The sequence below is a fragment of the Bombina bombina genome, unplaced genomic scaffold, assembly GCF_027579735.1.
Source record: "Bombina bombina isolate aBomBom1 unplaced genomic scaffold, aBomBom1.pri scaffold_594, whole genome shotgun sequence".
Classification (NCBI taxonomy): domain Eukaryota; kingdom Metazoa; phylum Chordata; class Amphibia; order Anura; family Bombinatoridae; genus Bombina; species Bombina bombina.
In genome coordinates, this window is record NW_026511710.1 from 265,001 (window position 1) to 280,000 (window position 15,000).

A 15,000-nucleotide genomic window follows, 5' to 3' on the forward strand; every position below is an offset into this window, starting at 1 on the left:
CGGATGGAGTTCCCACTGCCCCGGATGGAAAGTCTGACGACTCAAATAGTCCGCCTCCCAGTTGTCTACTCCTGGTGAATAGCAGATAGATGGCAGGAGTGATTCTCTGCCCATTGGATTATCTTGGTTACTTCCTTCATCGCTAGGGAACTCTTTGTTCCCCCCTGATGATTGATGTACGCAACAGTCGTTATGTTGTCCGACTGAAATCTTATGAACCTGGCTTCCGCTAGCTGAGGCCAAGCCAGGAGCGCATTGAATATAGCTCTTAGTTCCAAAATGTTTATCGGGAGAAGCGACTCTTCCCGCGACCATAGGCCCTGAGCTTTCAGAGAGTCCCAGACCGCGCCCCACCCCAAGAGGCTGGCGTCGGTCGTGACGATGACCCACTCCGGTCTGCGGAAACTCATTCCCTGAGACAGGTGATCCTGGGTCAACCACCAGAGAAGTGAGTCCCTGGTTACCTGGTCTACTTGAATTTGGGGAGACAAGTCTGTATAGTCCCCATTCCACTGATTGAGCATGCACAGCTGTAATGGTCTTAGATGAATTCGAGCAAAAGGAACCACATCCATTGCTGCGACCATTAGTCCTATTACTTCCATGCATTGAGCTATGGAGGGTTGAGGAATAGAGTGAAGAACTCGACAAGCTTTTAGAAGCTTTGTCTTTCTGACGTCTGTGAGAAAGATCTTCATTTCCACAGAATCTATTATTGTTCCCAGAAAAGGAACCCTTGTGGACGGTGACAGTGAACTTTTTTCTATGTTCACTTTCCACCCGTGAGATCTGAGAAAAGCCAACACAATGTCTGTATGAGCCCTTGCTTTGGAAAGAGACGACGCTTGGATTAGGATGTCGTCTAGATAAGGTGCTACAGCGATGCCCCTCGGTCTTAGGACCGCTAGAAGGGACCCTAGCACCTTTGTGAAAATTCTGGGAGCGGTGGCTAAACCGAATGGAAGAGCCACAAACTGGTAATGTTTGTCCAGAAAGGCGAACCTCAGGAACTGATGATGAGATTTGTGGATTGGGATATGCAGATACGCATCCTCAGATCCACGGTAGTCAAAAATTGACCCTGCTGGATTGTTGGTAAGATTGTCCGAATGGTTTCCATCTTGAAGGATGGAACTCTGAGGAACTTGTTTAATATCTTTAAATCCAGAATTGGCCTGAAAGTTCCCTCTTTTTTGGGAACCACAAACAGGTTTGAGTAAAACCCTAGACCTTGTTCCCCGGAGGGGACTGGGTTTATCACTCCCATCTTTGATAGGTCTCTTACACAATGTAAGAATGCCTGTTTCTTTATCTGGTCTGAAGATAAGCGAGACAGGTGGAACCTTCCCTTTGGAGGAAGTCCCTTGAATTCTAACAGGTATCCCTTGGAAACTCTCTCTAGTGCCCAGGGATCAAGAACATCTCTTGCCCAAGCCTGAGCGAAGAGAGATAGTCTGCCCCCTACCAGATCCGGTCCCGGATCGGGGGCTACCCCTTCATGCTGTCTTGGTAGCAGCAGCAGGTTTCTTGGTTTGTTTACCCTTGTTCCAGCCTTGCATGGGCTTCCAAGCGAGTTTGGGCTGGGCCGCGTTACCTTCTTGTCTAGCGGCAGTGGAGTTATTAGCCGGTCCGTTCCTGAAATTGCGAAAGGAACGAAAATTAGACTTGTTCTTAGCCTTAAAAGGCCTATCCTGTGGAAGGGCATGGCCCTTACCCCCAGTGATGTCTGAAATAATTTCCTTCAATTCCGGCCCAAAAAGGGTCTTACCCTTGAAAGGAATATTCAGTAACTTAGTCTTGGACGACACGTCTGCCGACCAGGATTTTAGCCAAAGCGCCCTCCGCGCTACTATAGCAAAACCTGAGTTTTTCGCCGCCAATTTCGTTATTTGAAAGGCGGCATCCAATATAAAGGAGTTAGCTAACTTTAATGCGTGAATTCTGTCCATGACTTCTTCATAGGAAGTCTCTTTCTGGAGCGACCTTTCTAGTTCTTCGAACCAAAAGGACGCAGCTGAAGTGACAGTAATAACACACGTAGCTGGTTGAAGGATGAACCCTTGCTGAACAAAAATCTTTTTAAGCAATCCTTCCAATTTTTTATCCATAGGATCTTTGAAAGCGCAGCTGTCCTCTATAGGAATAGTTGTGCGCTTCGCTAGTGTTGAAACAGCTCCCTCAACCTTCGGGACCGTTTGCCATGCGTCCCTTCTAGGGTCTACTATGGGAAACATTTTCTTAAATATAGGAGGTGGGGCAAAGGGTACACCTGGCTTCTCCCACTCCTTTTCCACTATGTTCGCTACCCTCTTAGGTATTGGAAAAGCGTTGTCGTGCACTGGGACCTCTAAAAATTTGTCCAATTTGCACAACTTCTCTGGTACTACCATGGAATCACAGTCATCCAGAGTAGCTAATACCTCCTTAAGCAAAGCGCAGAGATGTTCTAGCTTAAACTTAAATGCCACTAGATCAGGTTCTGCCTGTTGAGAAATTTTTCCTGAGTCTGAAATTTCACCCTCAGACAGCCCTTCCCTCACAGCCAATTCCGATTGATGTGAGGGTAAAATAGATAAGGCATCGTCAGCGTCTGATTGTTCATCTTTTTTTATCTGTATTTAAAACTGAACAATCACGCTTTCTCTGAAAAACTGGCAGTTTGGATAAAAGATTTGCTATAGAATTATCCACTACTGCTGATAATTGTTACATAGAAATAAGCACTGGCGCGCTAGGTGTCGCCTGCGCGGGCAAAGCTGGTGTAGACACAGAAGGAGAGGATGTAGAGTTATCCCCACTACCTTCATTAGATAAATCATCTTGGGCAACATTATGAAAAATAACAGAGCTGTCCTGATTTTGTTTGGACGCTATGGCGCAATTATCACAAACACTCGAAGGGGGAACCACATTTGTCTCTATACACACAGAACATAGGTTATCTGATGGAACAGACATGTTAAACAGATTTAGGCAGGCAAACAATGCAATAAAAACGATTTTAAACAAAAACTTTACTGTCTCTTTAAATAATAAAATGACACATTTATTTCTGAATGTTCAAAAAACTATGAAGGCAATATCCGATTTTTCTGAAATTTGGACCCCAGTGTCTAAATGCTTAGAAAGTATTGCACAGCAAATATGGAGACTCTAGCTCTTAAAACAAGCAAACCGGAGCTAATTGTTTGATTTAACCGTTTTTACACACCACAATCCCAGCTACAGCCTTGCTGCAGCTTTTTACCTTCCTTAGGGGTCACCATTCACAGAAAAAAGCCTTTTGGAGTAACTTTCTGAACCACAGGACCCTCTTACATGAATCTGCATGCACTGCCTTGAAATTCAACTGCACAGCTGAAGTGCCAAAATGAGGCTTCCTCCCTCAGCACACTAGAGTGAAGGGGCCTTCCTGACTAGATTTAGGTGTCTAAAACAAGCCAGATCAATAAAAAACATTCCCAAGTGTATGTGAGCTTATAAAATATTTCAAATGGTATAATATTGTAATAAAAACCAATCGATTTAGCCCCTAACAGTGTCTACCAGCATAAAAAACAAAAAGGGGAAGCCTGTTATCTTTTTTGCTGAGGTGAAAGAAAAATGGCTTACCGTTTCCCCTGAGGGGAAAAATGACTGTCATCTAGCATTAGCCTGTGTTGTTAGAAGGAGACTAGTCATACCTGAAGCAGATGAGTCTGCAAACTGTTACCCCCAACTGAAATTCTCTTGTTTCAACAGTCCTGCGAGGTAACAGTAATGGATTTTAGTTACTTGTGCTAAAATCATAGCCCTCTTAAACAGAAATCTTCATTACTTTTCTGTTATAGAGTAAATAGTACAATCCAGCACTATTTTAAAATAACAAACTCTTGATAGAAGAATAAAAAACTACAACTAACACCACAAACTCCTCGCCATCCCCGTGGTAGATGCTACTTGTTCAGAGCGGCAAGGAGAATGACTGGGGGGCGGAGCCAGAGGGGGAGCTATATGGACAGCTCTTGCTGTGTGCTCTCCTTGCCTTTCCCTGTGGGGGAGAACATTTCCCACAAGTAATGGATGACGCTGTGGACCGGACACACCAATGTTGGAGAAAATATTTTTACACACACACACATATACATACATACACGCACATATACATACATACACAACCATGCCAAATCAGTATCACCCAACCTTAATCAAAATATAGCAGAAGACATACCATCTTCATCTTCTGTTTGAGTTAGCAGTGAATTTCGGAATTCCAAAGCTACAGGGACCACAGCACTAAATGGGAACGTCTGAAGAATCAGGTCCTCATCCAGGGCCATTCCAACTTCATCATCCAGCCCCTCGCTGCCCTCCACAATGACATCCACCATATCCAGGACATCTGCAGAGAAGGGAGGACAGATTAGTACACAAGAAAAAATGTAAATAAGATACAATAACTTCTGAAGTAGAATGTGGTAACTTAATTGCTGGGTTTCTATAACTCCAAAAATGTAGAAATAAAAAATGGTAAAAATGTAATAAATATTTTTTTTATTGAGGTAAACTAATTGATTTGGTCAGATATTTTTTTTTCTTAAGGGAACCATATGCTAATTTAAAGCATACTCTAGTATAATGCAATTAGATTAGAATCTATTGGCTGTATTATAGTTTTGTATATCTTTTACTAGAGAATCATTCACAGATCAAGAAGCTGCATAAACTTTCAAAGGCTTCAAAGATATCTTCTTCAGCTGACATGGATCACACAAAATGCATTCTCCTCAACTCTAAACACATTTTTTTATTAAAAGGCTTACTCAGTCTACTGAAAATCATATTCTCTCCGGAACCAACATGAAAATAATCACTTTTATGTGGCTACAACTAAAAGGGACACTGAACCCAATTTTTTCCTTTTGTGATTCAGATAGAGCATGCGATTTTAAGCAACTTTCTAATTTACTCCTATTATCAAATTTTCTTCATTCTCTTAGTATGTTTATTTGAAAAGCAAGAATGTAAGTTTAGATGCCAGCCCATTTTTGGTGAACAAACTGGGTTGTCCTTGCCGATTGGACAGTACCAATAACAATTACTGTCCATGGTCCTGAACCAAACATTGTCTGGCTCCTTAGCTTAGATGCCTTCTTTTTCAAATACAGATAGCAAGAGAATGAAGAAAATTTGATAAAAGGAGTAAATTAGAAAGTTGCTTAAAATTGCACGCTCTGAATCACATTTAGACATTGACCGGCAAGCTGAACCCAGGTGCTGAACCAAAAATGGGACGGCTCCTAAGCTTATATTTATGCTTTTCAAATAATGATACCAAGAGAATGAAGAAAAACTGATAAAAGGAGTAAATTAGAAAGTTGCTTAAAATTGCATGCAATCACAAAAGAAAAAATTTGGTTTCAGTGTCCCTTTAACAAAATATGAATCATTTTTTACCACAACAAACAGGATACTGAGCCAAATGGAGAAAAGGGTATAGAGCTATTTTCTATTTTCTTAATGAACAAATGAACACATGATCACAGATTTACTAAATTAAATTAATTGGTGCATTGTGATAATTGTGGCAACACTAACGCAGATATAAACTTTCTTTACCATCAATGTGTGAGACAGGGATGCTTACGGTCTCCGAGTCCTGCTTGCCCGAGCTGAGTTGCAGCAAACTGGCCTCTTGGACAATCTCAGCAGCTTTATCAGTGTACGGGTAAGGGTTAGACACCAGCCGGAGTAGGGTCTGTTGGAAGGAGGGTGAAATTAAACGGGGTGATGTGCATGTGAAATTTAGAAAGCAATAGTGTTTTTTGTTTTTTCTTTCAGAGGTTTCAAGCAGATGTGTGAAACCGAAAGTCTTACTCGTTCTAAAAACTGGATCACTGTGTTCTTTGAGTTATCAGCTATTTTATCCAGATTTCTCAACCAGAGATCCAGTTCCTTCCAGGTATATTCGAATACTCCACTGTCACGCAAAACCTGGAAAGGAGTAAATAAACAAGAGACAAAATTAAAGAATAAAGCAGCAACCAAATAGCACCTTATTTTATTAGACAGTTTAGAAGAATCTTCAACTCAAAATCACTTAAACCAGTTTTGTTGAATTTAGCTATGGAACCATTTTAGACCTTTTAAATTGATAAACCTTTAAAATGTCAAAACAGCTCCCATGAGGTTTCTTACACTCTAAATCTAATTACTCATAAAATGTTTAAAGGGACACTCAAGTCAAAATTAAATATTCATTATTCAGATAGAGCATGCAATTTTATACCGCTTTTCAATTTACTTCTATTAACAAAAATTGCACAGTCTTTTTATATTTAAACTTTTTGAGTCACCAGCTCCTACTGAGCATGTGCAAGAATTCACAGAAAAATGTATATGCATTTGTGATTGGCTGATACATGGCACAGGGGAGTGGAAATAGACATAACTTTTAAAATGGTCAGAAAAAAAAATAATCTGCTATTCATTTGACGTTCAGACTAAGCACTATTGTATTGTCTTTTTATCATGCATTTGTTGGCTATGCAAATCTTTTGTGTTTACTGGTACTTTAAAGGAACATGAAAATAAAAAAAAAAATTTATGGTTCAGCTTGAGCATAAAATTTTAAGAGACTTTCCAAATTATTTCTATTATCAAATTTACTTTGCTCTCTTGGCACCCTTTGTTGGAAAGCATACCTAGGTAGGCTTAGAAGAAGCAATGCACTTCTGGGAGCAAGCAGCTGATTAGTGGCTACACACATATGCCTCGTCATTGGCTTACCGGATAAGTTCACTTAGTAATGCATTGCTATTTTTTTTTTTTCAAAGGCCACCAAGAGATAAAGCAAATTTTATAATAGAAGTATATTGGAAAGTTGTTTAAAACCATATACTTTGAATTATGAAGAAATTTTGGGTTTCAAGTCCCTTTAAAGTGAAACTATACATTGCATCGTTCCTCTGCGCACATCTCATACTTGATTTTGGTCTTCAATGGAGAATCCAGTTTCATCCAATCGTTTAGTGCCCCCTTTGACGTCCAGCTCGTGGGGCACGCAACAATTGGATGAAGCCGGATTTGTCATCGTAGTCCAAAAAGAAAATTTATGCTTACCTGATAAATTTATTTCTTACCTGATAAATTTATTTATTTCCGGGAATGGAGAGTCCACGACGTCATTCCAATTACTAGTGGGATAGCCAGCAGGAGGAGGCAAAGAGCACCGCAGCAGAGCTGTTTAGTGTCACTTCCCTTACCCATAACCCCTAGGCATTCGGTCGAAGGGAAATGGAAAAAGAAGATAACACAAAGGTATGAGGTTTAGCAAAATTATTTAAGGGTGGGTCGTGGACTCTCCATGCCGGGAAAGAAATACATTTATCAGGTAAGCATACATTTTCTTTTCATTCCTATAGCATGGAGAGTCCACAACGTCATTCCAATTACTAGTGGGAAACAATACCCAAGCTAGAGGACACGAAATGAACAGGGAGGGAGAACAAGGCAGGAGGACCTAAACAGAAGGCACCACCGCTTGAAGAACTTTTCTACAAAAAGAAGCATCGGGAGGCAAAAGTATCAAATTTGTAGAATTTTGAAAAAGTATGTAGAGAGGACCATGTTGTCGCCTTGCAAATCTGTTCCACAGAAGCTTCATTTTTGAAAGCCCAAGATGAGGAGACAGCCCTAGTGGAATGAGCTGTAATTCTCTCAAAAGGCTGCTGACCAGCAGTTTCATAAGCAAAACGAATCATACTTCTCAACCAGAGGGAAAGAGAAGTAGAAGTGGCCTTCTGACCCTTACGCTTTCCAGAGAAAACAACAAATAGGGCAGAACACCGCCGAAAATCTTTAGTAGCATGAAGGTAATATTTTAGAGCACGCACAACATCTAAGTTATGCAAAAGATGTTCCTTATGAGAAGAAGGATTAGGACAAAAAGAAGGAACAACAATTTCCTGATTAATATTTCAATTCAAAATCACCTTAGGGAGAAAACCCAATTTAGTACGAAGAACCGCCTTATCTGCATGAAAAATAAGATAAGGGAAATCACACTGCAAAGCAAAGAATTCAGAAACTCTGCTAGCAGAGGAAATAGCAAAAAGGAACAAAACCTTCCAAGATAACAACTTAATATCCACCGAATGCATAGGCTCAAACGGAGCCTGTTTCAAAACTTTAAGAACAAGGTTTAAGCGCCAAGGAAGAGCAACATGTTTAAACAGAGTCCTGATTCTGACCAGAGCCTGAAAAAAAGATTCAACATCTGGCATATCAGCCAGATGTTTGTGCAAAAGAATAGACAGTGCAGAAACCTGACCCTTCAGAGAACTAACTGACAAACCCTTCTCCAGAACCTCCTGGAGAAAAGACAAATTTCTGGGAATCCTGACCCTGTTCCAAGAGAAGCACTTCTATTCACACCAATATAGGTATTTGCGCCATACCTTATGTTAAATCTTATGAGTAACTGGTTTGTGAGCCTGAAGCATGGTATCAATGACCGACTCAGAAAAACCATGCTTGGCCAAAACTAAGCGTTCAATCTCCAAGCAGTCCCTTCAGAGAAACTAGATTTGGATGGAGGAAAGGACCCCGAGTTAGAAGGTCCTTCCTCAGAGGCAACCTCCAGGGTGGAAGAGAAGACATCTTCCCCAGATCCACAAACCAGATCCTGCGAGGCAATGCAGGAGCTATTAGAATTACAGATGCTCTCTCCGGTTTGAAACGAGCAATTACTCGTGGAAGGAGAGCAAGAGGAGGAAAAAGGTATGCTAGACCGAAATTCAAAGGAACCGCCAAAGTATATATCAGGGCAGCCTGAGGAACTCTTGACCTTGAACCGTACCTTGGAAACTTGGTGTTCTGGCGAGATGCCATCAGATCCAACTCCAGAACCCCCCACCTGAGGATTATCCTGGCAAAAACCTGTGGATGGAGAGCTCACTCCCCAGGATGAAAGGTTTGTCTGCTCAGAAAATCCGCCTCCCAGTTGTCCACTCCTGGGATGTGGATGGCAGAGAAGAGACAATCGTGAGCTTCCGCCCACTGTATAATGCGAGTCACCTCCTTCATAGCAAGGGACCTCCTAGTCCCCCCCCGGTGGTTGATCTAAGCCACTGGAGGTGATGTTGTCCGACTGGAATCTGATAAACTGGACTAAAGCTGAGGCCAAGCCATCAAGGCATTAAAGATTGCGAGACTCCAAGATGTTTATGGGAAGAGAGGACTCCTCGCGAGTCTACAGGCCCTGAGCTTTTAAAGAGCCACAGGCTGGCGTCTGTGGTCACAATAACCCAGGAGGGTCTCCGAAAGCATGTGCCCTGGAACAGATGATCCTGAGAAATCCACCAAAAGACAGTCTCTTGTCAGGGGATCTAGAAATATCCTCTGAGATAGATCTGAATGGTCTCCATTCCATTGACTGAGCATGCAAATCTGATCTCAGATGGAACCAAGCAAAAGGAATGATGTCCATGGAAGCAACCATCAGATCAATTACCTCCATGCATTGAGTCACTGATGGACGAATAGCAGACTGGAGAGAGAGACATGAAGAGAGAAGTTTGGATTTTCTGACCTCCGTCAGAAAAATCTTCATGGATAGGGAATCTATGATGGTCCCTAGGAAACACACCCTTGTAGCTGGAACAAGGGAACTCTTCTCTAGATTCACTTTCCAACCATGGGAAAGTAGAAAAGACAACAAGATCTCTGTATGAGATATTTCTAGTTTAAAAGATTATGCCTAAACCAAGATGTCGTCTAGGTAAGGTGCCACCGCAATTCCCAGAGACCTGACTGCCAAAAGAGCCCCCAGAATCGCTGTGAATATTCTGGGAGCTGTCGCAAGGCCAAATGGAAGAGCAGCAAATTGAAAGTGCTTGTCTAGAAAAGCAAATCTCAGGAACTGGTGATCATCCCTGTGAATGTGAACATGAAGATACGCGTTCTTCAGGTCTATGGTCGTCATGAACTGACCCGCTTGGACCAAAGGAAGAATGGAACGAATGGTTTCCATCTTAAAGGACAGAACCCTGAGGAATTTGTTGAGACATTTTAGGTCTAAAATGAACCGAAAAGTTCCCTCTTTTTAGGGAACCACAAATAGATTTGCATAAAATCCTTGACCCTGTTCCCTTACAGGAACTGGAACAATCACTCCCAGGGAGGAAAGGCCCAGAACACAGCTTAAGAAAGCCTCTCTTCTTACCTAGTCTGCAGATAATCTTGAGGGAATGAATCTACCCCTGGGAAGACAAGTCTTGAATCCTATTTTGTAACCCTGAGATACTATGTCCACAGCCCAAGGATCTGGGACATCGCATATCCAAGCTTGACAAAAAAAAAGAAAGTCTGCCCCCCACTTGATCCAATACCAGACCGGGGGCGGACCCTTCATGCTGAGTTAGCCTCAGATGAAGGCTTCTTCGATTGCTTCCCCTTATTCCAAGGCTGGCTGGATCTCCAAGAGGACTTGGACTGCTTCAGCTTGGAGGAGGAAGAGGGGGACTTTTGTCCTTTGAAGTTACAAAAGGAACGAAAATTAGAATTTTGGCAACAACTAGGTCTATTTTTCTTGTCCTGAGGAAGAAAAGACCCCTTTCCACCTGTAATCTCAGAGATGATCTCCACCAGACCAGGACCAAAAAGGGTCTTACCCTTATAAATATCTTGGCTCCCAGTCTAATGACTTGCATGTTGGCATCAGAGATAAAGGAATTGGCCAACTTAAGAGCCTTGATTCTATATTGGATCTCCTCTAAAGAACTCTCTTCTAAAATCAGCTCAGACAAAGTGTCACACCAATAGGATGCAACGCTTGCAACTGTAGCAATACTGCAGCAGGTTGCCATTGTAATCCTGGAATATACATTTTTTTTTAAATAAGCTTCAAGCTTTTTATCCATGGGATCCTTAAAAGAACAGCTATCCTCTATAGGAATTGTAGTTCTTTTGGCCAGAGTAGAAATAGCTCCTTCCCCATTAGGCACAATGAATCCCTGGTTTATCCCATTCCTGTGTTATGATTTCCAACATACGGTCTGGAACAGGAAAAACTTCCACGGAAGAAGGAACATCATAGTATGTATTAAGCTTACTAGATTTTTTTTAGGGTTGACAGCAACAGAAGGGTCGGAGTCGTCCAATGTAGCCAGTACCTCCTTTAGAAGGAAACAAAGGTGTTCAAGCTTAAATCTGAAATTAACTTCTTCAGAATCAGTCAAAGGATTTGCACTGTCAGAATCTGACATCTCAACCTCAGAAGTTACTGAGGTATTCTCCTCATCTGACTTATGGTAAAGGTCAACCATCACAAAAGAAGATGGGACAGACACCTTACTAGCAGAAATATGATTTGATTTCCTCTTGCACTTACCCACCATAGGGAAAGCAGATAAAGCTGCAGACACCGCAGAAGATATCTGTTCAGCAAAATCTCCTGGCAAATAAATGCCACCAGGAGTCTGAGAGGAACCGCAGGGCACTGTATGTGATATCATTGAACCTTGGGACATTTGAGGAGAAAGCTGTGGCATATCCTGAACAGCAATATCCTGAGAGACAATAGGCTCAGAAGGAAGTAATTTATCTTTAAATTTTAGGGTCTTAGCTAAACATGAGGAACAAAATTTCATAGGCAAAACTATTTGTGCCTCTAAACATAATATGCATTTATCAAAAGAAACAGACTCCTGTTCAGTGTCCATAGCTGAAGTAGTACCCAAAAACAAAGGAATTATATAAATTAACTGTCACTTTAAGAAGGGATTGTAATCCTTCAGAGCGCAAAAATGCTAAGAATGTAGAATATATGAAAAATAAAAAATGCATCTCTACACCTCAGTCAGACTGAGGTGCCTACCGTAATCGTTAGAAACATCAAATAATGCTGATGTAGAGCTCTCCAGCAGATCAGTCAGACAATATCCACACAGACGCCACAGAAGAGGACTCACAGAAAATGACACTGCTCCGCTCAGCAATACAAGCGGAAGAGCGGGAAATAACGTGAGCGGCAGCAAAAGAAACTGCGCAACAGGCTAAAAGCGCGTTTCAGTTATAGCTTCTAAGGTAAAAAAACGGAGTTAACGATTAAGATCTCCAAGAATAAAATTGTTTAAAACACCCTTTGAAAAACATCAGTTTCCCATCTGAGTCTTAACTATGACATAAACATCCTTCAGCCAGAGATACCATCCCATACAATATAAGGGAAGTCTTAACCCCTTAGTCTACCTCACATACTTATAGTGCCTGCATACTGCCCCAAATGCATCCTTATATAGGATTAAATAAGTCCTATATTTGATCAAATGCAGAAAAAAAATTCTTGAAAGTGCATATCCAGAAAGACAGGCAGAAAGCAGAACGACAGCTCACAAGGTGAGCTGCTGGCCAGGAGGTGAATATCCCACTAGTAATTGGAATGACGTCGTGGACTCTCTATGCCATAGGAAAGAAATCAAGTATGAGATGTGGGCGGAGAAACAGCACAATGTTCACGTTCAATATATAGTAATTATTTTATGAAGGAAGCGTATTTAATATATTTTAATGAATGAAAGTGACAGTTTTTATGAATTATTTTAAATACTTTGGATTACATTGCAAAAGTTTACAATCTTTAACATTACAACTTCAAAGTGATTAATGGTCCTTTAAACATTTTTTTTCTTTTAAATGTTTTTTATTGTTTTGAAAAAAGAAGCCTACATTAACAGGAGCATAGCTTTTATATAAAGAAATGTGCAACGTCAATGCTTTTAAACGTTTTTGTTGCTGTATTCCTACCCAAATCAGATTTATTTTTAAGTGGGGAAAAAATAGTTTAATTCAAAATCCGTTTGGACTCAACATTTAGTAAGGTTGTTAAAAAGGTCAATATCTTCTTACACATGTGGGTAATGTTTACTCACCTCTCACAACCTGATGCATTACAGATAATGTTATTAAACAGTAACAAATTGAGGTAATAGAGTTTTGTCAGGGAAATACAAATTTACCTTAATGATCAATAATCTGGTTGAAGATTTGAGCTGAGCTTTGTTACAAGTTGCAAACATTTTCAGCAGCAGATAAAATATGGACTTTTCTCCACCTTCAGAAACTTCCTAAAACATAATTAGCAATAATAATAATATAAAGATTAGCACTTAAAGTCATTTTAATGTGCACAAGGATTTTAATGTATTACTGTTTTGTTTTTTGGAGATAAACAAAATCTCTCAGGGTTCTATTAAGGGAGCATTGGTCAGTCCATGTGCTACAAAACAGAGCTCAGCAATGGTCCCTCACTGCACTCCCTGACATCTGAATATGGGTCAAACACTCCTCTTGTCTGGCAAGTACCTCACCCAAATGTATTCCCCAGCACTCATGAGGAAACCGAAACAAATACCAAAAATATAAACCTGAAAGATTTAGTCACAGTCATTGGTGAAGAAATGAGAAGATCTCTCCCATGATCAATTGATTGGGTCCTTACTTTAGCCCAACTTGCTGGTTTCTAATGATGCTTTCAGAGAACATCTGCATGGTTGAAAAACTAAACTGTACTTTCTCTAGACAATACATTTAATCATCACAATCCATACTGGGTACACATCCCATAACTTGCAGATCATTCTCTGTACAAGTTCTGTGCACATCCCCTGACACGTGCGTCTATCCCCACACTCAACTGCAGTAGTGGCTTATTTTGCCACTGACTCATGGGTCAGCAGCAAAACATTATATAAAAATAATTAAAGGATGTAATTACAGCTATTAAAAAGGGACAGTCTACTTGAAAAAAATGTATTGTTTAAAACGATAATCTCTTTATTACCTATTCCTCAGTTTTGCATAATCAACACAGTTATAGTAATATACGTTTTATCTTTGTGATTACCTTGCATTTAAGGTTCTGCAGACTGCCCCCTTATCTCAGTGCTTTTTACAAACTTGCATTTTGTCAATTAGTTCTGGTTCATGCATAACTTCACAGGAGTGAGCACAATTTTATTTATATGACATGAACTAGCACTGTTTAGCTGTGAAAAGCTAATAAAATGCGCTGAGATAAGAGGTAACCTGCAAGGGCTTAGAAACAGGCAGAGATTTAGAGGTTATAAAGTACATTAATATAAAAATGTTGGTTGTGCAAAGCGAAGGATTGGGTAGTAAAGGCGTTATCTATCTTTTTAAACAATAAAAATATAAAAGTAGACTGTTCCTTTAAACCAAGGGTATCAAACTCAATGTATCTGGGAGCCACTGGACAAGTGTCCTGCACTTTTGGGGGGCCGCTTGAACTGAGTAAATGCTAGATATACTAGGAACCGGAAGTGACATTTACCCAAGCAGTAGTGCATGGTGCGCGCCTACAACAGACATACACAGTTGTGTGTATATATATATTAAATCCAAAGTAAAACAAATCCTTGCTCCAAGAGTCAGCAAACTGTGGGTAAACATGTAGTAAATATTTCAGCATATTTTCCAAGAATTTTGGACAAACAGCGTCAACATTTGTTTGATATATAAATAAATAATACATTTCAACACTGTTTGTCCAAAATTCCTGAGAGTGCATCATTTTTTGCTGAAATATATATATATAAAATCTTGTGAGTTCCTAGTGAAGTGATCATTCTGGAACGGTATAATAATGCCAAAAGTGATATTTATCCAAGCAGTGCATGGTGGGAATCTACACTGGACTCTTGTCTTTATATTTATATTTATCTTTTGAGTGCCTATATAGAACATAAAATAGTTACACCTCTTAGAACCCTAAAAACCATTGACAACTCAAATTAATGGTTTACCTTAAACAAGGGGGGGCCGCATATGGCCCCAGGGCCTGTACTTTGAGACCACTGCTTTAAATAGATATGCCTACTCTGTTTTGGGGAAGCAGCTGGTTCTCTGAATGTTGCCCAAGTTACAGATGTGAACTCACTAGTGGATAAAAACTGGTTTAAGGGATTGATCAATACTCTCCAAGGAAAGAGTTAAAGGGAC

General features: G+C 40.4%; 1 protein-coding gene across 1 annotated transcript in view; it reads right to left on the reverse strand.

The window, feature by feature from the left end:
* Positions 1-15,000, reverse strand: part of LOC128643916 (nucleolar pre-ribosomal-associated protein 1) — a gene marked incomplete at its 5' end in the record, with an annotated part of 233,169 nt that overhangs the window by 201,427 nt on the left and 16,742 nt on the right. The window contains 4 exons of the mRNA XM_053696690.1: positions 4,211-4,381; positions 5,599-5,737; positions 5,857-5,973; positions 12,999-13,106. Coding sequence (XP_053552665.1) covers positions 4,211-4,381; positions 5,599-5,737; positions 5,857-5,973; positions 12,999-13,106 — 535 coding nt within the window. The remainder of the gene's footprint in view (positions 1-4,210; positions 4,382-5,598; positions 5,738-5,856; positions 5,974-12,998; positions 13,107-15,000) is intronic.